Source organism: Leptosomus discolor, chromosome Z (assembly GCF_034619465.1).
Source record: "Leptosomus discolor isolate bLepDis1 chromosome Z, bLepDis1.hap2, whole genome shotgun sequence".
NCBI classification, from domain to species: Eukaryota; Metazoa; Chordata; class Aves; order Leptosomiformes; family Leptosomidae; genus Leptosomus; species Leptosomus discolor.
Genome location: NC_141419.1, coordinates 23,154,473 through 23,178,275, shown reverse-complemented (window position 1 = coordinate 23,178,275; position 23,803 = coordinate 23,154,473). Strand labels below are relative to the sequence as shown.

The window sequence follows — 23,803 nt, the reverse complement described above, 5'->3', positions numbered from 1 at the left end:
ATGTTGAAATCAAATGCTTCTTTTCTCCCAGGTTACAAAGGTTGCTCCTGCTGTGGATGTTCACTTTTTTTTGAGGGGTCTGCTTCCAGGACAAGGCTCTGCTTTTTCAGTGTGCTGCAGCAGTTCTCAAACACTGACAACCTCCTTGGCAAAGAAGGGCACTTCCAGCCCCCAATGCCAACCTCTCCTGTTCCAACAAATACATCTGTTAAGAAAAGAAATGCTATCAGCAGGGCAACAGGTGGCATAGTGCAGCCAATCATGTAAGGTTATAATAAGACAGAGGGAGTGCATGTGAGAGAGAGTGGAGAACAAATGAAAAAGAGGGGAACTAAGCCGAAGGAAAATCCAGTGGCAAGTATTTTTTCAACTACTGCACTTACATGATGCTGAAATAAAGGCCTGATGACTTTGCGGCACTAGGGTAGGGTACTGCCCTGCAAATGCATTTGCCCATTGTACTCCTCTCTGTTTGCTTAGAAGGAATTCAGAAAGGATTTGCTTTCTCTTGTTTCACGAGCCCCACGCTTTCACTCTGACCGAAGTGGATACACACCAGCTGGCCACGTCCATCACCATTGCTGGGTGGGAGAATTCCTGATTATACTTAGATCTCGCAGACCCCACTTAGTCATTAGCCGAGAAGCTCTGCTCGTGTACCATTGTCCAAAATGCAGCCGGTCAGGAGCTCTGCACACCTCGCCTGAAGGAGCTGGATGCCTTCTGGATCAAACATGCATGATCTGCTGAAGGTGCCCCTGGTTCATGTCCTCACCCTGGCAGCCCTCAGCTTGGCCGAGACGCTCCTGAAAGGTTTGCTTGGAGGGGTTTTTGCCCTTTTGCTCTGCTTCTGTCAATTGCTGAAGGAGGTTTTGCAAAGGGGAAGGTGTCTCTGGTAACAGTGCATTGGGTGGTGTGATAGTGTTCCCAAAAAGGACAAAAATGTGCTGCTTTTGGTGGTCACTTCACTGCTTTTAGAAGAAAAGCAGTGAAATAATATGTTTGGGTCTGGGATTGAAGGTTCTTTGTCTAGGAAGGGCATGCAGTCCCATTGTAATGGGCAGGGAATACTTTTGAGTTCTGCCTGGGAGGGATGGACAAAGGAAACTTACAGGTTTTAGTGGCTGGTAGCACCCATTGCTGCAGAGTCCAAGATCTGTGGTCTTCCACATGCCTCTGTATGCTTATAAACATAAAGAAGAAGTAAATAGCTATGATGTCTTTACAGACCATATGTCTATAAACACAAATATGCATGGTTTGTATTGCATATAACATAAAAGTTATTATACCTTCTTCCTCTCTTGTGTGCACATATGCACATGGGCATGCACTCACATATTCTTTAGCCAAAACATGAACAGAAAAAAGTCTGTTTAGAAGTCTTTGAGGTACAAAGTGCCACAGTGTTCTTCTGCATGTATGGTCTGGTAACCCTGTGGACAAAAGATTTTGCTGCATGGTGATTGTCAGGAGCTGTTCAAAGCATACGAGAAACTTTACAGCTTCAGGAAAACAAAAAAACCCCTCAAGGATGCCTGTATTCACCTGTTAGGCCAATATCGCTGCTCTTGCAGTGCTGTGCTTTTACAATCGTTAGTCACGTTGGCCTCAAAATGGAAAAAAAAGTCTCTTCTTTATAAAATACTTTTGAAATGTAAATGTTAATTTTTTCCTAAGGCACCAAAGTAAGTTCCTGAAGCTGGGTCTTTTTGAAAGCTGCAGTAAGACGAGGTTGGAGAGACAAGAAAAACAAAGAGGAAGGGAGCTGATTTTTTCTGGTGGCACTGTGCAGTAAGGAGACACGCATTTCTTAAAATGTCACAGGTAGCTGAATTGCCTTTTTCCCTGAGAGTGGCTGAAACATGACTACAGAGCAGTGGTGCCCTACAGACGTTTTGCAGCATTAGCTGGAAACACAGTTGAGCAGTTTTTGACCAGAGGAACTACAGTATTTCCAGGCATCTGCAATGCTGTTGGGGAGACTGGCTCTGTATTCCACTTCGTTTTATTTGCCTGGCTTATCTTGTTTCAAAAGTGTGAATTCAAAACCAAAGCCAAGCAATTTGGGACTTTCTGGTGGGCTGGGGATAGAAGGGGATTTCGCTTTCTCGTGGACCTCGTGACCGGCCTTGGATCATTTTGCTATCTCGGGAAACTACAGCTGACATCCAGGAAAATGGCACCTGTGTGCCTTCACAGATATATAAATTAATTGATTTTCAATGTTATTTAGAGCCATGGGGCTACCTAAAAAAATGTCAGAGAGCCCCAATGGATGTGCATGGAAAGGTCTGGGGCCATTTCTATATGCCAACAGATATGTTCATATATTTTTTTTAAATTTTATTTTCCCATGTTAAAATCTGGTAATGAAAGCATCATTAGTTTTGACTGCGTTCCTGAGAAAACATAGACTGCCACCAACACCTGAGCTTTTTGGATGGCTTTTAGAAGCAGGTGCCATTTCAGCCATTTTGGGACTTTCTCTCCACCTCACGACAAAATGGTGGCGTGCTCCGCCACAGGCTGTCCCCTGCAGACACCCTGTGCATCCTCTGGTCTTGTGCCCTCTTCTCCTTCACCCTGGCTACAGGAGTATTGCCTTCATCTCCCTGCTGGCCCAGCACTCACTTTTAATATTGGAAAGGTAAAAAAGAGCATACGAGAAATTGACACATCACTGCTGTTGTCATGGTTCCTCTTTGAGGATGTAAAATTTGGGGATGCAGCTGTAAAAAAGGAGTTATCTTTCTGCTTTTACCGTAGGTAAAGTGCTGTCAATTTGGACAGTATTTTCTATGAGTATAGGGCTTGATTCTGCCCTAAGAACTGTGTGCTGGCTTTTAGGAGATGCCAGATCGGACCTGCTGTAGGCAATATTCCTAAGGACAATTCTGTCATCCACTGAATTAAAAAGATACCATAAAAGTAATTAACTTTTAAACATTTAGTTAGTATATAAAACTGATATAGCCTTTGTTTGCCCAAAGAATAAAATGCAGTCGTTACACATACTGTCTCTTGGTACAAATCTAACTTTATTTTTTGTGAGAATGACCATCCTTATCGTGACAACACAGTTATAAAATGGGTTGCTTTGGATTTTGATTACTGTAGAAATGTGCATTTCTCAGGGTTAAAAAAGCATCCTTCTAGAGATCAAGGCATGCAGACAACAGGAATAAAAAATACTCTATAAAATTAGGTTGTAAAACTTCATTTCAACCAGGATTAATGTCATCAAAAACCAATAAACTCTGTCACGAAATAGCAACGTCCCCTTTGAAGTAGACAGGATAGCCATCAGTGGAGGTTATTCTCCTAAGAAAACCTTCAGTAGCGGGGAAATTTAGGCTGTATGAAAATCTTCCATTTGGTTTCACTGGCGTGGGATTCATCTGGGGTGCAATATGGATGATTACTTCCATCTAGTGTGAACCAAAATGACCCAATAAATTGAAGCCTGATAAAATTTGAAGCAGTGATGTTAGACAACAAATCTGATACAGATGTGTTTTAACTAATGTTTAGTTAATATAATATTTAGTGCTACCGTAGCTGTAGTTTTGAAATCTTTTTATGTAAGTATAGTCATTACCAATTATGCAATCTGAAATCATATAATCTAGAAATATTATTGAGGCAGATTCATTCTAATGGCATTTCAAAAGTGTTAGGACTTTTACATAAACCTGATAGTAGAAGCCGATCCTGTCTTCCTCTAGTTTCATTCCGGCTGAACTCCAATGACATTCTAAGTTTTACTCCCATGTAAACTGGAAAAGCTTTAAGTTAAAGGCTTTCCATTATTCTCAGTCACTTAAATTGGAGTGTCTTGTATTTTGCCTTTTTTTTAGGAGGGAGGGGTATAACTGATGTAGTTTAATTTTTGCCTGAATTTAAATCTTACTGTACTGACGAGGGCCAGCAGATACAATGTGGACAGGATTTTCCTGTGAAAAGACACACAGTGCACCAGAGACTGCTACGGTCAGTGAGGAACAGGAACATTCCTGCATCCACTGTACGTAATGAAGGTGGTGTTTCAGGAACGTGGTATGAAACTCATGGTAGTCCACCTCAGCACAGCTGTCAATGAAATCCAGTCCAACAAATACTGGATGTGTGTCCCTCTCAGCCATAGATTAAAAGTCATTCAAGTGTCTTTGGAGGCAATGGCTACAATGCATACTATGTGCAGGGAAAGCAATTCACTAGGCGTATCCTTTGATCCCTTCCAGCCATGCTTCAAGTCTTTTACCAGGGTGATAGAGAATGTTTGTAAAGACACATTCAAAAAATGTAAGATGACAGGTCTGTGATAATAAGCATCAGACACAGCTATTAGACTTCTAACCCTGGTGCTACTTGGTTAGAAAAGGTGAGAAAAAGAGAACGTGTGCTAGTCATGCCACAAGTCTGGAAGACCTGAAGGGCCTTTACGAGACTGGCTTTGAAAATATAGTGCTATATAACTTTTTTTTTAAAAAGAGAAATAGTTGAATGGAACTTGAGTGGAAATCCCATATTAATGATGGAGAGGACCAAATTTCATGCATTATGTGTTAATAAGGAGGCATTGTGCCCACTCCAGGGGCAGGTCAGCTTGGCTTCAATTTGTGTGCTGTTCCTTGCACTTCCAGCCAATGCAATGCCACCCCAGTAGCAGGAGGATAGCCTCAGCTGTGTCCTTGCAGTATGCCACCTGGTGCTGTGCACCTTGGGGGAGAGGAGGGTTAGAAACAAAGGACACGCTGGCTTTGTTGGAGCTGCCCCATGCTTGGGTCACTCTTGTTTTCCACCCTATAGAGAGAACACAAAGGTAAATGCAAAACCTGCAGGAAACAACAGAAGGCTGCAGCTAGAAATGTGGAGGGACCTGTGTTACAGTGAACATGTGGAAGGGGTGCAAAGCACTTCTGTGCTGGGGAAAAAGCCATGCAATGACCCTGCAGGGACATGCCTGGCTTTGTGCCTCTCTTGGGGAGGCACTACGAGATTTTCTCATTTTCTCTTTCTTTGTGCAGCTCCCTTGATCAGCACTCCTCTGGAAACTGTGGATGCGCTGGTAGAGGACGTTGCCAAGTTTGTCTGCGTAGTGGAGTCATACCCTGAGCCAGAGATTACATGGACACGCAACAGCATTCCAATCAGGTAGGAAGCAGCCTCATCCCTCTCCAGCCAAAACCATCAGTCTTTTCCTTCATGACAAAGCAGATATCTGGAAATATCAAAATGGGTCTGTGGCAGGGAAGAGGATGAGCGGCTGTAGTTATAGAGGAATCTGTGTTCCTTAGGAAGTCATAAGAGCACCAGGGGTGTGCTCCTGCACTTTCACACACTTGAGCTTGGAGACAGCTGGTTTCTGCTGCAAGCAGTGCAAGGAGTTTGCTCTCCAGCTTCAGATGATGCAATCTGCTCTGTTCCTCAGTTTATGCATGTATGAAGGAAGAGGATGCTGTATAATATTTAAAAGGAGCATTGCCAGACTTCTTGTCGAAGTGTCTGCAATGTGCTTGGAAACTTTGCATGGAAGGGGTTGTATCATGCCATGCTTGTTAGCTTCTAGGAAACTGGCTTCTCGTTGTTATGTGCTGTCAGACATTAACCACCAGTCATCAAAGTGTCACCAAAGAAGGCAGCCTTGGAAACATGTTATGGTAGTTGCTACCATTGCTTTAGCTCTGTTCCTGTAGACAGGCTTTTGTGAAGTAAACTGTACCTGACCTTGCAACTATGAAATCACATTACTCTGCCACATGGCTTCACATCAGTTTCTCATTCTAGGTTGCTGTTAGTGACTCCGTCTGTACGGGAAAATTACAGAACAATCTCTGTGTAACATAGTTAAGGCCTGTTCTCTACAAGAGATGTCCATGTTAGGCAGATGGTCACCTGAAGCATGGTTCCTGCTATCAGGATCAAGCATCCAAAGAGCCCTTGAATCATTGGCTTGGGAGAAAACAAACAAGTCATCAGCAGAAGGAGGTCTTACTGCTAAGAAGATCATTTTAGAAGAGGAGAAAAGTAGAACGCTACACATACCCTTACTGGCCTTCAAAAATCTTTTTTTTTCATTGCCTGCAACAGAACCTCAGCAAAACCCCGGTCTTAACCCTCTGACCGCCGTCTTGCTGCAGGATGGAGGTCTGAATTTCCAAGCATATTATTTACAAATCAGGTCACCCTTCTCCTAATACCTTCCCCATCAGTGACACCATGCCTGAAAATCAAAGATGGGCGAGGAAGTCATTCATGCAGGACCATGGAGATCACACGCCTTTCTCTCCCCATGGTCTTCAAAATTTCACTCTGTGTTCTATGACCATATGAAAACCAGGTTGTTTCTCACCCCAGTCCTCATTTCCAGAAGCCCAACACACCTTTCTAAAAGCCGTCCCACTGTCTTTGGGACAAGTGCCTTTTTCACAACATTAACCAAAAAGGAAAACACTGATGAAAGAAGCTCTGCTGGTGAGGCCAGAGACCTCAGGTCCTTCATTCCTTTACTGGAATGCAACATTCTGGAGCAACATTAATAGCAGCAACTGTTTCACAATCCCAAAGATGTGTTGGCATTAATAATCAGTATTGCTGGATACAAAAGCTTAGACCAAAGACAGTGAAATAGATAAGCAGAAAATATTTCTGTAACTTTCCATGAACGTGGATGGAAGGACATGGAAAAGGACCAGATCAGCGGACATGTTTTTCTGAAAAAACCCCATATAAATATATTCATGTTCCTCTGTATGTGTGTGTATCAAACTTCAAAGGGGCTAGTTATTGCAAGCAATAAATATCAGTTATTTTATTTACAAAATTTTCTTCTCTTGCCAAAGGTCCCAGCACCCTAAATAGATGGCTAAGCTAAGCTTCAAAACAAAACAGTATGTAAACATTCAGCTTGAATGGGAATGGTGCCAGGACAGAAGTTTTTGTCAACACTAGTCTTCTGGAAAAGCCTTTCCTTTTGGTATCAAAACTTATGCAAGCAGACTGACAGATGCCCTGTACTGAGTGAAATGGTTACCATCTCCCAGGACAGGGCTGCCCAGGGGGAGCCTTCCTCAGGGAAAGAAGTGAATGGAGCCTGCATGTCTTTTACACACCATCTCCCAGGACAGGGCTGCCCAGGGGGAGCCTTCCTCAGGGAAAGAAGTGAATGGAGCCTGCATGTCTTTTACACAATGGATAAGTTCATTGTACTCTTTATTCTCAGGGTAAGAAAGAGGAGGGAGATAGACGACTGAAAGGTGACAGGTTGTTGAAAGCAAGTATGTGCCTGTAACAGCATAAATGGCACATTCAGATTACTTGGTGACTGCTGTATGATTTTTAATGGTAAAAGAAAAGCCAGGACATACTTAGGCATCATGTATTTGTAACAGCTTGGGAGACAATCCTCAGGTTAGATCCCTTTTGCTACCATTCATCAGAATCAAAGGGCAATTGCAGGAAAGTGCTTCCAAAAAACATCAATGAAGGTGTGAAAATCAAACACGGAGGAATTTATGAAATGTTATGCAAATCTTTTTCCACTAAATTTTTACTATACTTTTCCAGTTTTCAAATGAAAATCAGAAATCAGCCCTCCACTTTCTCAGCAGCTTTCTCTCTGTCTCTCCCTTGCTCTCACACATGTGCGTGCACACACACACACACACACACACACACACACACATGCATGCACGCCCCATGCTCACATATACAACTGGTCTTTGTTCCGCATACATTGTTACAATATCACGTACCTTTGTGGTTCCAGTTTCAGGGCTTTTCTTGACTTCTCTAAAGTGTTCAGGTTAAAGCCTGCTGTCACTAAACTACAGCTATCCTTGCATGCTCTAATTTTTAGATGGCTTCTTTTCTTCAGCACATATCTTGGCTTGTTGGTTGGTTTGTTTCTTCTCCCTTGCCCCCGCCCCCCACCCGGCCAAAAAAAATTAATAAATTAACACTTCTATAGTTCCAAAAAATAGACAGAACCACTCCTGGATGCAGACACAAAAATACTCGGTTTTTGGTTTGCATCTTTTTTTCTCGACAGTAAAAATCTTTCATAACATTATCTATTTAGCAAAAAAACATTTTTCTTTTCAATCTGAAGAAGTTTTCTTTAAAAAAAATTCAGCCAGTTCCAGTTCCTATATCAACAGTCCTTCGCTTGCACTGAGTTATTATGCCTAAAACAGGACCCAGCTGGGTAAGATTACTTGCGCTTATGCCTATCTTTGGCCAGACAGAAGCTCATGATACCTGCTTACTTTAGCAATACCTGACTGGAGGAACAATTGCAACCATGCTGGTGTCAGTCAGGAACTGCATGGTCTAGTGTGGACCAAACCAAATCTTAAGGCCCAACTCAACATTTTCAGTACCTTCCCTCCTCTTTGCAGCTTGAAAATAAAAAGTAAAACATACTGCCATTTGTAGTGCTGTCAGTGGTCTGCAGATAGAAATGCAATTCCCACTGTCCACGGCTGTTTGCTTGTCCCTGACAATCTGTGCTGTGCCCTGCAGGCTGTTCGACACCCGGTACAGCATACAGAGGAATGGGCAGCTCCTGACCATTTTGAGTGTGGAGGAAAATGATGATGGGGTGTACTGCTGCACAGCGGATAATGGAGTTGGAGCTGCTGCACAGAGCTGTGGGGCTCTCCAAGTGAAAATGCGTAAGTGGGAATGTTGTTTCTTCCTGACACAATGTGAACATGTAATTGAGATCCCGAGAAGACACCCAGATATTGAGCCCAGGGGCTGGTGTTCAGGGAAGACTTATGTTCCTATGGGGCTTGGTGCACTCCCTTGAGGAAGAGATATGACATATTGGATCATATGTTAATGAAAAGCAGTTGTGATTATTCACTTTGGATAACACACATTTGTGCTAGGATCAGAGGAACTATTCTCATAGCACAGGATAAAAAATTATGCTTTGAAGAATACCCTTTCTACAAAACTTTGTAAAAGCAGCACAAGTTGATGAAGTAGACCTCCATAGCAATACTTCATAAATCCCTTGTGAATTTTAAACATAAAATTTTGCTAATCAGATTTATGCCTGAGGATGGCAAAAGCAAGCAAGTGCTGTTCAGATGTTTTTAATAGCAGTCTTGAAAGGTCTGGAGCACTGTGGTGTAAATCTCATCATCCCACATGGAAGGCAGCGGACTGGTTCCTGTAAAGAGCTGTATATGTGCTGAGCTTGGTGAACTCACATGGCTGCAGTTATTTACACAAACACCTAAAAGGGCAGCTGGGATATATTCTGGCTAAAGCATCTGTTTGTAGGAAAGGATTTGTTTGCGCTAATGAGCATGATCCTGCAGGTCTGATACTTCTGGGGGTCTCCAACACCCCAGTCGCCTGCAGGTGGGGGCCAGGGAGTGATGCTCTCTAAAGGTTGTTTTTCTGCTAATTCAGTATTGTGCAAGGGAGGCAAAACTCCAAGTTTCCCAAAATTCTGAGATGAAGATCTTTTTTACTCCCAGCTCAGCGTAAGCTAAGCCATGTTTTTCTTTGGATAAAATGAATTTAAATTTGTCTCAGATTAACTTTAAGGGAGTTCTATTATTGTGTTTTGGTTTTTTTTTCTTTAAGGCTCCTTTCTCCTTTTTACTAGCATAGTTATAAATCCTTCAATTAGAGGCATTAACTGAGTTTACATGCCCTTCTTGTTGAGCTAGAGACAAGACTGGGTTAAAACTATAAAAACAATCCACTCCAGATCTGAGCTTTCACACAAGACACTGTTTATGCAGTGAAGAATGTCAAAACCTGGAATGTAAGTGTTCTTCAATGTTGGAAATACTCTTACATGGATTTACATGTTAGCCCAGGCTCTAATTCAAATGACTGTCAAACTCCACTCCTGAAAAAAAATAACCCAGCCAAGTTAGCTGCTTTTGTGTCCATAAACTGAAACTCTGAATGCTGTGCTTAAGAAAGTTTTTTCTTTCCAAGTCAGCTCATGACCTATTAAGACTGCTCTGTCTTTCAGCAGTGTACAGAAAAACAGCAGACTTTGTTGTCGTTTCTGAGCTTGTCCTGTTCTAGTATCTCTCAGCTCAGTTCAACTTTAATTTTTGACTTTTAAAATTTTAGGGCCCAAAATAACTCGACCTCCTATAAATGTGGAAATAATAGAAGGGTTAAAGGCTGTTCTTCCTTGCACTACAATGGGGAATCCAAAACCTTCTGTTTCATGGATCAAAGGAGAAACAGCTGTAAAGGTGAGTAGAGAATGAAATTTGAGTAATGCTAGAGGTACTTTATTAGCATCAATTACAGCATTTGTAAATTCTAGTTGCTAGGAAGCAAGCATTTTGAAAATCCAGGGCTTATCTCATAAATGTCTTCATCTACAATACTTCTGCCTATAAACCAAACATTCTCTGTGTATCTATATTTTATATTATACACACTTATTACTACTGAGCGTGGCCAAATGCTGCTTAATGTACTTGTGAGTGTTCTCATAAACAAGAGATACTGAGCTGCTTAGTTAAGATTCAGGGCTCTTTTGAAGCTATAAATCACTGATCTGCAAAAAGAAAGACGGGTGAACGTGCCATGACAACTCTGAGCAGGAGGAGCTGGACCTAAATTCTTCAGTTGTAGGACAATACAAATAATTTACATGTGTGTAAGCCTAGTCTTTGCAAGTGGATATTTGGTACTGCTTGTGTGCAGCCAGCATGTAAAGTCCTCACCTTGATTGCTCCTTCCTCTGGCAGGAGAACGCTCGCATTGCTGTCCTCGATTCAGGGAATTTAAGGATCCACAACGTTCAGAGAGAAGATGCAGGACAGTATCGATGTGTAGCCAGAAACAGCCTGGGCACAGCCTATTCAAAACCTGCAACAGTGGTAGTGGAAGGTGAGTAACCCTTGAACTGGGCTCCAGCTCCACGTGCCAGCTCCTTGTACATATGCAGTTAACCTGAATTAACCTCAAGTATCACACTGGTGTTGACAAAAGCATCCTAGGGAATGACCCAAGAGGCAGAAAAAGGGAAAGGACAGGACAGGACAGGACAGGACAAGACAGGACAGGACAGGAAAGGAAAGGAAAGGAAAGGAAAGGAAAGGAAAGGAAAGGAAAGGAAAGGAAAGGAAAGGAAAGGAAAGGAAAGGAAAGGAAAGGAAAGGAAAGGAAAGGAAAGGAAAGGAAAGGAAAGGAAAGGAAAGGAAAGGAAAGGAAAGGAAAGGAAAGGAAAGGAAAAAGATTGTCCACACCTGCTCCCATTGCTGGCCGATGGTGAAACGGACTCTCTGTGGAGGGTCCTTGTCCATGGCTGCTGTGGCTCTGGTGGGATATTCATCTGAGTAAAGACTTCCAAGTATGTTTTTCCTTCTGACTGAAGGTTTCCAAGATGCCAGCTTGTTTCTTGTTTGAAAAGTCCCACCAGATCCGTGGGTTATACACTATGGCTTGTGGAGGCAGACAAGTAGAAAGCTGATGGCCCTGTAAAGTTGATGCAAAGAGCCTGATCAGACAGCACTGCAGCTGCAGTGAAGAATTTTGCAGCGTTATGAATATTATGTGTGTATCCCTCTCCCTTTCCTCTAATTTTCTGTCTGAATTGGTTGATTCTTCAGGTGAACAGCTTTTCTCTTTGAGGACTTGAACATTTTCTGCCTGCTAAACTGAACACTGGATTGATTTTTCAGTTTCTGGTCTTTATGTGCTCAGTGTCCGTCTCTTATTTACAGAAGGCGTTTGCTTTGTGGTATAAATCGTCACCAGTTTCAGAGTGCTGAGACCAGTGGACTGCAGGGGAACCCAAACGTAGGCAATGAGACATTCAATGTTCCTGAATCCTATAAGAGAAGTTGGCTTATGCAAAATTTTGTGGAGTGAGAGGAGGGATGAACTAACTTAGTAGATGAACCAATTTTTATTTCTTATTCAGAATGGCTGTACTGTAGAAAGTGAAGAAGGATCTCTACTTGCCTAGTAAGCTTCAAAAGATTGTTGTAAGTTACGTTTGGCCTGGGACTATCAGATATTACGTAGGGTGCAGTCAATGGTCTAAGAGGACCATTGACTTTCTTGTGGGAGCAGGATCAGGTATATTAGATCCACCCAAAAATTACTGTAGGTCTGCTGTTTCCCTGAAAAATGCCTTCATTTTTCTTTTTTCTTTTTTTAAAAATATTTACATATACAGACTTCAAGTATGTTAGAAATTCCTTAAATAGCTTTAAAACAGGAAGGCAGATATTACCAATCTAGATTCACTTCTCGGAAGGTAAAAGTGATGTGGCAAAATGAAGACATTTGGGTCTAGCTGTGAACAGCTTGGGTCCTGGGTTTTGGTTTGGCCCCATCATCAAGACAGTGGCAAAAGGCTTGTTAAGAATTGTGAATGACGAATACCTGGTGCCATGCATGCAACTCCTACCTCCATAGAATCCTAGAATAGTTTGGGTTGGAAGGGATGCTTAGAGGTCACCTAGTCCAACCCCCTACAGTGAGCAGGCACATCTTCAGCTAGATCAGGTTGCTCAGAGCCCCATCCAACCTGACCTTGACTGTTTCCAGAGATGGAGCATCTACCACGTCTCTGGGCAGCCTGTTCAATTGTTTTACCACCCTCATTGTAAAAAAATTTCTCCCTTGTATCTAGCCTGAATCTGCCCTCTTTTATTTAAAACCATTACTCCTTGTTGTACTCACTCCTTGTCCTTACTATATGCTGAAGAGCCTCAAGCACTTGGATTTTATTACTCTGTATCTACCAGAGCCAGTTAGGGAATTTAAAAGCTGGTTAGAACTGCACCAAAATCTGAGCTGCTAAGGTTGATGACTGGTTTTGTCCTTGTCTCCAGAATCATGCAGCTGCCTGTTAATTAAAGGAATGGCAAAATACTCCACCAATATCCTACTTGCAAAGGAGATCCAATGTGTGCTCTTTTTAAAACAAGGAAGATTAGTTCTTAATTAACCAATGAGAGCTCAGTGCTCCTACATGAACTATCCCCTCATGTTCCATTCATGCATTGGGTGAACAAAGCAATGCTGTTCTCCAGTCTCGCCTTGGTTTCTCTGGTAGGACACCCATATAATATACCTCATTTCAGGCTGCCACCCAAACTAGACTGATGTATGTTTGTTTTACTTTTTTGGCTTCCTAAATCCAAAGTTAATAATCCTGACTGCAGCTTGGTGTGTATACAGATCCCTTCCCTTCCCAATATTTTAGATTAATTCTTATGGATATTTAGCATACATGCATATGCACATACATACATATGCACATACCTGCATATGCATGCAGGTTTGCACAGGCACATGTATCCCCCTCACACACATCTTTTATCATTATTTTTAGTATCCCTCCCCTTCTACCTCTCCTACATCCTTAGTATCAGCATTTTAACATAACTCCTAGTAAATGATAATCTAAAATTACTCAACGCAGGAAAATCACACTTCAGTTAGTTTTCTTTGAGCATTCACTATGTTTAGAAAACTTATGAAAATATGCTGTTTATTGCTACTCTAATAACACTACAATATTTTTTCTTAAATCTTGGTGCTACCATTCACTGGAGTTACCACCTTGCATAGCGTGGCTTAACATTAAAATAAAATGACTAAACTTGACTGGTTAACTATGAATATTTAACCCTGAAGCAAACACCCATTCAAAGAGCAGTGCAAATATTTATGCCTAGCTAAATCTAGATCAGGCAGGTCCTGATTGCTGAAAGAGGTTTCTGATTTTCTGTTGTGAACTTGCATTTTAATGGGTTCAATGTTAGTCCTGCAATTAGTTTCAGACTTTGTTCAAAATGCAGGTTGCTAACTTCTTGAAAGATTGACCCTCAGCCTCCCGCATGCGGTCAGGGTCCTTAATGTGTGTAAGGCCAGGCACATGCGTAAATGACTTGCCGAAGCTGGTCCCAGAAACTACAGCGAGTTTCAAACATGTAAAATTATCTATGCTGGATCCACTCATTCAAACTGATGATAACCTTGGCCCGAGCGTTTACACCACTGAGGTGCCCTACAGTCTTACTTCTTGTCTGGTTTCAGCGGTCCCTGGCAAAACAGTTAGAAAAATGCTGTTATTTTGATTTTCCACATTTTTTTTTTTCTCTGTTCCTTGTTGGCTTTCCTCAACATTTATAATACTGATCTCTATTTATTACTTTTAAAGTATAGCTTTAATATTTTTAAAGTTTTATTATTTTCAAAACAAAGTCAAAATAATTCGAGCAACGATTTTAGGTGAATATTCAGGTGCAGTTCTTGTTAGGAAAAAGAAAGCAGTGGAGTACTTATTGGAACTGGTTTTTCAGTTGCTCCTGATTTTCATCAGGGAATGTGGGGAAGGAGATAAGGATCCTATGGGTGCTGCCCCCTACACGAGCTGGTCCCTAGCAAGCACAGCCTGCTTCCTCTCCTGGGGCATGTTTCAGGCTAATTCGTTAAGTTAATTACAGCCCATGCAACTTATGGAGAAAAGGACTAGTAGAAGTATTGGCATGAGGTAGAATTGCAATAGGCAGAAACAAGCCTTCTCCACACTGCTCTGCAAAGCAAAACAAATGAGCAATGATCAGTTTGCTGGTTCTGTTAAAATTAATGTGTGAGGATGACTTCCTGTGATTTATGTACGTCCATAGATGGCTACAGGAGGTAATATGTGCATTGAGATAAAAGCACAATATTAAAATCTCATCTGTTTGCCAAGAAATTTTTGGTTTCCCTGAGGCAGCATTTCTGACCTGCAGTTTTGTATTCATTTTCTACCATTCTAAGCATTTTGCTCACTAGCCGTTTAACTGCTACATTATCAGTCTTGATAATGAACATGTCTGCCAACCCTAGAAGAGAAGACCAACTCCTAGAAGAGACGATTTGTATACTCGGTGAAACAGTACCTCGCCAAAGGATTTATACAAATTTCCTGTTGACTGCTGTACTGATGTCCAAAGTGAATCTGTCGCTGAAAGGTTCCTGGATGAATCCAAGATTCAGGACTATGGTAGAATAAAAGCATTTGCTTGCTTACCTGATCAGTAGTTCACACAGATGTCTGAAGGCTGAAGTTTATGGACAAGATGTTGGCTGAAATGGCTAAGATGTTCCATCACTCCTTTGGAAATAAATAGGAAAGCAACTATTGCCTTCAATAATGTTGAGAGTTGTCCTCAAATGCAGAAATTACCATTGATGTCTGTGAAAACTGAGGGCAGGATATAGACTTCCAGGCTGTGCCAAGAATGCATTTCTTGGCCCTTGTCTGAGCATTTGTAATCTGTAGGGTTTGCATGATAGGTGGCATTAGTGAGATATTCGTCTGTTTTTCCCTTCATGCATTGGATGGCTGTTTATGCAACATAGGCTGTAGAACAGGAAGAATTTTGGTTTTCATCGTTATTTGCAGTGACATTGATCCAGTCCATTAAGAGGACCAGTACAGCAAAAGGTATGCAAGAAGTCATCAGGTTCAGGTTGTGGGCCTGCTGCCTAAAACCATACAGCCTCTGTGATCGCTGTGGTTTGACATGTGTAACTATGATGTTCTCCATACCCCTTATATATAAATTGTATGACACTGAAAGAATAAATTTAAAGCCACGAGTTCTTGCTTGGTAAGAGGGATGGGAATATTTCTGTTATGAGCATGCTTGTCACTCAGACACACAGAGAAGATGTCTGGTAGGTTTTTTAGTGTGTAAAATAAATTCCACTGGATGGTTTTGCTTTAATCTCTCATTATCTTTTTCAGATGTGGTGCTTATAACCAATATTCCAAGTATTTACAATTCCTGCATTAAATAAGAAGCATCTATTGCAAACCAGCAGTAGAACAACACATTTTACGATGACTTGTACTAGGAGTACGACAAGAGGAAATGGCCTCAAGTTGCACCAGTGGAGGTTTAGATTGGACATTAGGAAAAATTTCTTTACTGAAAGAGTGGTCAAACATTAGAACAGGCTGCCCAGGAAAGTGGTGGAGTCACTATCCCTGGAGGTGTTCAAAAGATGTGTTGATGTAGCACTTGTAGACATGGCTTAGTGGGCATGGTTGTATTAGATCAACGGTTGGACTTGATGATCTTAGAGGTCTGTTGCAACCTAATGGTTCTATGATTCTATGACTTACAGGCTTGATCCCCTGACCTGGGGTCTGTATTCTGACAGTCTTTTGCTCTGTTTTGGAGAACATTTCTTTCTCTCCTTGGGGGAATGAATTGGTAGAATGGACTCCTGTCCTATATATTCTTCATTCTTCAAAACAAAAAAGTCATGAAAGAAAGTGAAAAGTTGACTGTGAATAGCTTACAGTTTAGGAGTAGCAGTTGTCTATAGATGAGGCATAAACATATAAACCATGTTTCTTTATCAGCCTAATTTTTAGCTTCAGCTATGGAAAGAGTGTTTTCTGGAAATGAATAGAGTTATGCCATTAAAATGTAAGAAGGGTTGTGGTGGATGAAGCACTAACAGTACTGACGGTAGAATGTTCTGAGAGGTGTCCTTCCATTCCAACAGAAGCACATGCATGGAAGTCATCTGCTGCAGGAAGACAGCCTGAATTGTCTACTGTCCTTTTTAGCCTTGCATACTCGGACTTTGTGTTCATAAACCCTGAAAAAAAGTTTTTTCTTCCCCTGAGGATGAAGAACAACTTTCCTGTTACACCTTTCTAGTGTTTCAACCAGCATGTGAAACTTTCGATGTTCCCAATTCGCCCAGAGATGCATTTTTAATGTTGAACAAGAAAGAAAGGCTGTAAACGCATGGGCTGTAATGTGAAAGGAAAGAGTACATAGATGGTTCTGTTGGTTGTGTACCGAGTTAGGTGCACCTCCATCTTGTGATTTACATGAAGTTGAGCTCAATCTCCAGCCTGTGGCACCAGAGAGTTGTGGAATTCAGGAGTTTCGGAGTATACTGTGTGATAAGGTTTTGTTTTGAAGTCATGACTGTACAAAGGCATGTCTAGAAATTAGCAATCATAAATCTGTCAGGAAACAAACAAACAAACAAATTATCTAGGACAAGTGCTGGAAGATCCAGTGTGCTCGTCAAGAAACTATATGGATTCTCCATGGATTTAACAACATTTTTGGATTAAATCTTCTCTGCAATTTCCAATTAGTTGAGGGCTACTGATCCTTTCTTTATCCAGGCAGTTTCTTTCATCCCTCTGTTGAAGTGTTGCTGCTTCACTTCCTCCTGTGCTACTATGTGACAGCACAGGAAGCAAACAAATCAAAATAAGGTTAGAAGCAACAATGCTCATGCTCCCCTGACTTAGACGTTGTTTGTTTTTGTGTTCCAACCCTGGTAGATGGAAGTCTTTTCCTGCCCACACTTCGTTGCTTATTACTAGCTACTAAAATAATACCCTGCCACAGGCCACAAAAATGTTCCTCTATAAGCCACTTGTGAGAACTGGCTTAGCCTTAAAAATAGGAAGGTTTTCCTTGGAGAATCATCCCTTCAGAGGGAAGGATATGCCAGGACACGGATGGATTTGGTCTAGATTTTTTATTTATTTATTTGTCTAATTCTTGGAGGCAGTGAGGGGACAGTAGACTAGATGACAATAGAAAGCAGTGACTTGGTTATCTAGTTAACGGACTGTGCCTGTGAAATGGAAAGCACTAGCATCCTTCAGCTGTTTTATGGACTTGCTATGTAGTCTTGGGACAAAGTTACATCACAGATAAATGAAAAGACAAGAAAGTCACACTGTAACTCAAATAACAGGAATGAAAGTATGTATTTAGTCCAGCTAATCTATCAATTTGAATGGATCACATTCCAGAAGTGGGCCCTATTTCAAATGAAAACTGACTCTGGATGTGCCATCCAGAAAGTTTTCTATGGTTTTGTGTCAACACATCTGTATTTGATGTAGACAAAACAGGAAGGGGAGATACCAAGAGACCACCAAAGCAGCCAGTCAGCACTGGTACCCTGACTCTTGCTGTGTTGCCCAGGGATTAGCTATTGACGTAAAATCTGGGTTTTCATCCGTGCCATCTTCCGAGGTAGGATGTTTTGGGTGAGATGGATTGCAAAATAGCAGACTGACAAGGAAGCTTGCAGTTTTCCATTTAAGTGCTAGGTGAAATTTCCTGAGGGAAATTCTGATACCAACACTGAAGTGTGTTTGGCTCTGCTGTGAGCAGAGGCAGAAGCCCTGGGAAATGATTACCTTCCCTGGTGTGTTGTCTGATGGTGTATGTACCTGTAGGCAGTGTCCTATGGCAGTAAATGGTGAATACTGCAGTTTGCTGTAAAAAATGGCAAAGGGTTTGGAGGGAGGGATCATTACTGGGAAAGAAAATAGTACTGAGCTTGCCTGTAATCATACCAAAGTAATTGACTGGCCTCAGCGGGGTGGCATGGGCGTAACTGAAAGCCCAGAATATCTCATTAAGTCTCCTCCTACCTACTGCATTCACCATAGTCATCCTGAGGTTCTCAGATGCTGCAGATATGACCATAGCCCTAATTACAGGGTAACAGGGCAAGCCTCAGGGGAAAGAAAACAGCCACAGACCTTCAGCAAATGAACAAACAAGCACGAGCTATTCAGTTTATTCCTGAGGCTTGCTCTACTGTGACACAGGCATGTGGTGCACGTCGCCTTCGAGTAATTGTCGCGGCATGGCCTCCTGCACTGAAGAGCTACAAAGCAGGCCTCCTGGGAGCATGAGGTTTCTAACAAGGCATATATGAGCAATTCTTTTTTAATAGGCATTTAAGCCTGCTATTTCCTTTTGCAAAGACCTCTTTCCCCTAACAAAGAGTTTGGAAAGGCACTTAAAAATATATGAATTTCTCACATCATTGCATGAGTTGTGGTTTTAAGAAAAAAATAGATTTTGCGGACAAAATCCTGCTGGCTTGTAAACCGCATTGGGTATCTAGGAAGCATGTGCTTCCTGCCCAACAATAAAGAGAGCGGAGGATAGAGAATTTCCATAGTTACCAGATAAAGGGGGCCAGAGCAAACTGAGACATCTATCCTGAAGTGACTGCATTTTCAGAGAGAAATAAGGTAGAGCTGGGGCTGAAGGTACAGAAAGGAGGGTTTTGAAGGCAACCTGGAAATTTTATAGAATCTATTTAAAAGCCCAGTTTTGGTGAGTTATCTGTGGACCAATACCAATTTTCTGAGGCTGATGCCTTCTGTCTTTCAAGATCCTGTTCCACCTCATTCAGATAGCCTTGGTGGAAGTGAAAGCCTCTTATTTGTCACTGTAACAGACTCTTCCAAACTGTACAATTCTAGATTTTGCTTCAACACTAATGCCCATTCTGGTGTCACGCAATATTTCTATGGTGTGTGTGCTGATACTATGGAACGGGAAGTGTCTGCTGTTGTGCTGGTCTGTGAAATTGAATGTAGCCCCAGGCGGTCCCTCACAAAAAGGTCATCACAAACTAGGACTTGAGAATAGGGAATGAAGGTGGATCCTTCTGTTAGGAGGGACTAGCAGAGTTTTCAATGTTGAAAACCAAGTACGCATGGTGGATAAGGTAAGCAGGGAACAGGCTACTTGCTATCACCTCAAAACAAGAAACATCCTAGCAGCTACTGCTAGCAGCACTTTAAAACAGATAAAAGGAAGTACTTTTCATATGGCATGTAATTAAATTTATGGCACTGCTGTTACCCATTGGCGGAGACCAGATGTCAGGATGCTTCAGGGCTTATGTCAGTTTTGGATGTCCTAGTGATACCCGTAATTGTCTGCTCCATTCCTGAGAGTGGGAGAGAGGGAGACTTGTGTGTAGCTGTGGAGATTTTGGTACGCACAGGCAGACTGGTAGCCTTGGCAGTCATCATGATGGGTTGTGATCACGACTGGAATAAGCAAGAGGGTTGTTCTTTGGCTCAGGTGACTGGGAACTTTTTTTCCAGTTTCACATGGATTAACGGGTAATGGCAGAGTCAAATGGCAAATGGTGTGTCTCTGTGTTGTAGAAAAGCCAGAGTACATGGAGGTTTAGAAGGGTCTTTCCTTCAAAGATACCAAATATATAAGACCAGTACTGACACGAAAAGAATTTCCTTATTCATTTCCTTGAGAAGTAATTTGAACACATTATCCTCTCTTGTCCTTGAATCTGGTGTTTGCTCTGTATATAGAAATGAACACTTGTACAGAACAGGTTTTATATAGTTACACAGGATATAAGCTATCTATTTACATTTTAGTCCTGGTTATTATAGCTTTACATATTTGCAGGGTCTACTTTTAGGATTCCAAAGACATCTACATGCGATGCAAAGTCTTTCACAGCTGAGAAGTTCCTGCGCTGGCTTGTGCATTTAACATTATATAAGTTCTTCTGCTGATGCAAATTGTCCTACCATCCATAAATCTTGGAGCTCACCCTAGAATAAGGTTACCTTGAAAAGCTATTGCCTTACTAAGAAAAACTTGCTTTGATATTAGACACCACAGCTTAGAATCTGAAGGCATATGCTTCAGGATGGAGATGTGATTTCCTCCATCTCCCTTCCATACAGATCTTGAATTGTCCCTGCTGTGCATCTCACAGACTCAGGATCCAGGTTGCGTGTCTCTGTATCGCTGTGCTGTCTGGCCTGTGCTGCATGAGGTATTAGAACTACTGCAGACTACAAACCTCCCAAATCATGTATCAGGAGCCAGAAGAGCTTGGAGATTTTGTACAAAACATTGGTATTTCAATTGCATTGGGGAGTTCTTCTCCCAGATTTCCATGATAACCAGGTGAGGGGCAGGCAGATGATGAAGTACCGCTTGCTTGATAATCTAGGGCCCACATCTATTAGTGTTGTTCCTTCAAAAATAATACAGAGGTTTTGCGCATTTGCTACTAGAGTTGTACATTTTTTTTCCTTCGATAATCTGTATACATGTGGCTCTCTGGCAATAAGAGTGTTTGGACAGCGATAAATAAAAATAAGTAAGCAATTTGAGGGAGGTAAGTGGAAGTCTCTCATACCAGCTTTGCCTGTGGCATTTTGCTGCTCTTTGCATTTATGTGGCAGGCTTGCAAAAAGATAAATATTGCAGTTTTGGTAAGAAATACTCAGAAATCAAAGTGAAACTGACCCTGCAGTTATCTCAGGATTAATTATTAACCCAGCAGTTTTGGAAATGGGTGGGAGGGTGGCAGCACGCTTTGAGCAGTGGCAAAGGTACAACATGAGCCGTTCCCGTTTGCAGGCGTGTGGTGAGCCATGCGCAGAGCCTGTCTCTGTCACTGGGAGAGGAGTTGCTGACCATGCTTACTGAAGAATTTGTTTGTTCTCTGAGCTGGGATTCAGTCCTGTCGTGTCAGCTGTGGAGACTGTGCCTCGCTTGTTCAGCCCTGGCTCTTGGCATGCAATTAGCTGCTGCGCACAGCTTGGTGCGGCTGTCTCTGTGACCGCTGATCCACGAGCATGATGTGTGGCCTGTTCTCAGCCCTAGTATTTCAAGAATTATTGGGATTTTACATGGATTAATTTGAAATGTCAGAAAGCACAAATACTGCAGCTTTCAATGTGTTTATAAATGTATTTGTCAGACTTCCCTTATATCTCACCAGTGGGAAGGAAATGGTAGCCCTTCTGCTTGTTACCTCTCCTTGACTGCCTGGTTTAGACTTGTCGGGAAGAGTGAATGGATGTGAGATGAATGAATCTGAATGGGGATTTAGATGACCGGACTTCTCACTGGCAAAAGACTGCAAACACACAGGCACAAGCTCATGGTTCTTCAGAGCATATAGGTGGCAAGCATAAATGATTTTTCACGGATTAGTAAGCAAAATCCAACCCCAGAGAACTCCTCTGTAGAAAAGGAGTAATTTCAATCTGTCACACTTCAGGTACGAAAGAGCTACGGGAATGTTGGCGAATGCGAACAAAAAAATGGTTGCAGTTTAGCTCCTAAACGCTTACACATCAATAGCATGCAGCACAAATGCTTTGCCAGGGTATTTATACAAGGAAAGTTTCTGAGGTGTTGTGTATCTTACCAGTTCCCCCAGTAATGCAGACACATTAGTTCTCAACACAGCACCGTCTGTACCAGAGGAAAACGCCTTTTGCACGTAGGAGTTGCCTTTACCCTCTGTGTTTTGCAGCTTAGCTGCAAAAAAAATTTCAGTGTAAGACCTGGTTGTCATCACCCAAAAGGCCGTTTTTCATGATAAAAGCAAAAAAACTGGGGAAAGTGGAGTAGGTTGAGGTATCAGATCTGGCAGCGTGGACATAGCAGGTCTGGCTCATGTGTTAGATCAGGCTCAGACTGCTGTGGGAAGGGAGTGTGCACTCACTGTTGCCAGGCAGTTGCTAACACAAGTTAAGCTCTTGGTTTGGACTATCAGGTTTGCTTTACAATATGCCAGGACTAGCAACAGGCTCTTGGACTTCAATACTGGTGGATGTTGACAGGCTGGGTTAATTCACGTACATTGGCAAATGATGCTCTGTCCTCTGGATACTGAGGTTCACCAAAGCCAGTGGAGGCTCTGGGAAAAAAAAAAACCAACACGCAACACCCCAAAACCAGTGCTTAACTGAGCCTGGTGCATCAAAGCCAGCATTAACACTTAGGAAACTCTGCCTAAAAGGGGTGTCTTCCTACAGCAGGGCTAGATGCACGAGGTTTCCCATGAGCACTGGGCATAACTTTGTCCTTTCCCAAAAGCAGCATCATGGCCTCAGGCCACCCAGGCTGCTGCCCAGATGTAGCTGGCCCAACCCAGCCTTCTTTGACAAAAAAACAGGCCCTGCCCAGTCAGGGGGCAGGCATCTGCCAGGACTGCAGGATCGGGTCCCAAATCCTGGAAATGAAACACAGCTCAGTCTAAGGCAACGGGAAAACAAAGTCACCTGGAAAGAGTTAGCTGTTCAACCCGGGGGCTGGGGAAGGATGACGACCCTGCTTTAATCTTTTTATAGTATAAATATTATGTGACTGAATTAGAGCTCTACTGTTTGGACCGGATGATGTTACCTAATTCTCAGAAATGAGAGCATCTGGCCATGGGGCAGATACTTCTTAGCAAGCCCTGCAATGCACAGCACATCATTTAGCAGGGCTGTAAAAGAAAGGACATTTATTAGGGGGCTTGGGAGTGAAACAATGTGCTGGCTTGGCTTTTAGCTGGCCAGATCTCATTTCCAGCTCCTCTGTTTATTTTCCACTTAAATAAATAAATAAATGAAGCGCTCTTTGCCCACCTTCCCTAACTGCTTTTTGGCATGTCTTTGGGTAAATCCTGTGCCAAGAGCCTGGGTGTCTTGATGTGAACGTTGTTACCTCGTGGTGGTATAGCTAAACAGGCAAACATCCTGGCAAAATGCACTTTTGGGAGGATCTGGAAAAGGAGGACAATAAGAGAGGTTTTAGAAATCACCTGATTGTTGGGAATTTTCCCTCTGAGGCAAAATGAAAATAAAACAATGTCCCGAGCCCACCAAACAATGTGACTTTTACAGACATTTATTGCCATTTTCTGTTCCTTCCTCTTCCTGCCTTTCACCCAGCTCTCCCTGCCAGTTGCTTAGGTTGGCACCATCAGGGTCGCCGTTTCTTCCTTGTCTTTGTCTCTTTTCTTTCTTTGTGTAATATGATGGGGGGGAAAAAAGTCATAGGACAGATTTCCTTGTTAATGCCGTTGCCAAAATGGACCTTGAGCTCATCCTGGTGTTCTTGCCCTGCTTTGCACTTGTGGAAGGTGACACAGGCTGCTCTCACACAACCTGTCCTGGTATTCCCGCAGAACCCGAGTCTGCTGACAACGGCAGTCTGCTGATCATCCTCACACA

At 42.3% G+C, this 23,803-nt stretch overlaps 1 protein-coding gene across 2 annotated transcripts in view; it reads left to right on the top strand.

Moving 5' to 3' along the window:
* Positions 1 to 734: 734 nt before the first annotated feature.
* The window catches only part of MUSK (muscle associated receptor tyrosine kinase), a 52,927-nt gene continuing 29,858 nt past the window's right edge, over positions 735 to 23,803 (top strand). For both annotated transcript variants that reach the window (XM_086479715.1, XM_086479714.1), the window contains exons 1-5: positions 735 to 813; positions 5,031 to 5,157; positions 8,527 to 8,678; positions 10,111 to 10,238; positions 10,743 to 10,884. In XM_086479715.1, the coding sequence (XP_086335841.1) occupies positions 735 to 813; positions 5,031 to 5,157; positions 8,527 to 8,678; positions 10,111 to 10,238; positions 10,743 to 10,884 (628 nt within the window). The remainder of the gene's footprint in view (positions 814 to 5,030; positions 5,158 to 8,526; positions 8,679 to 10,110; positions 10,239 to 10,742; positions 10,885 to 23,803) is intronic.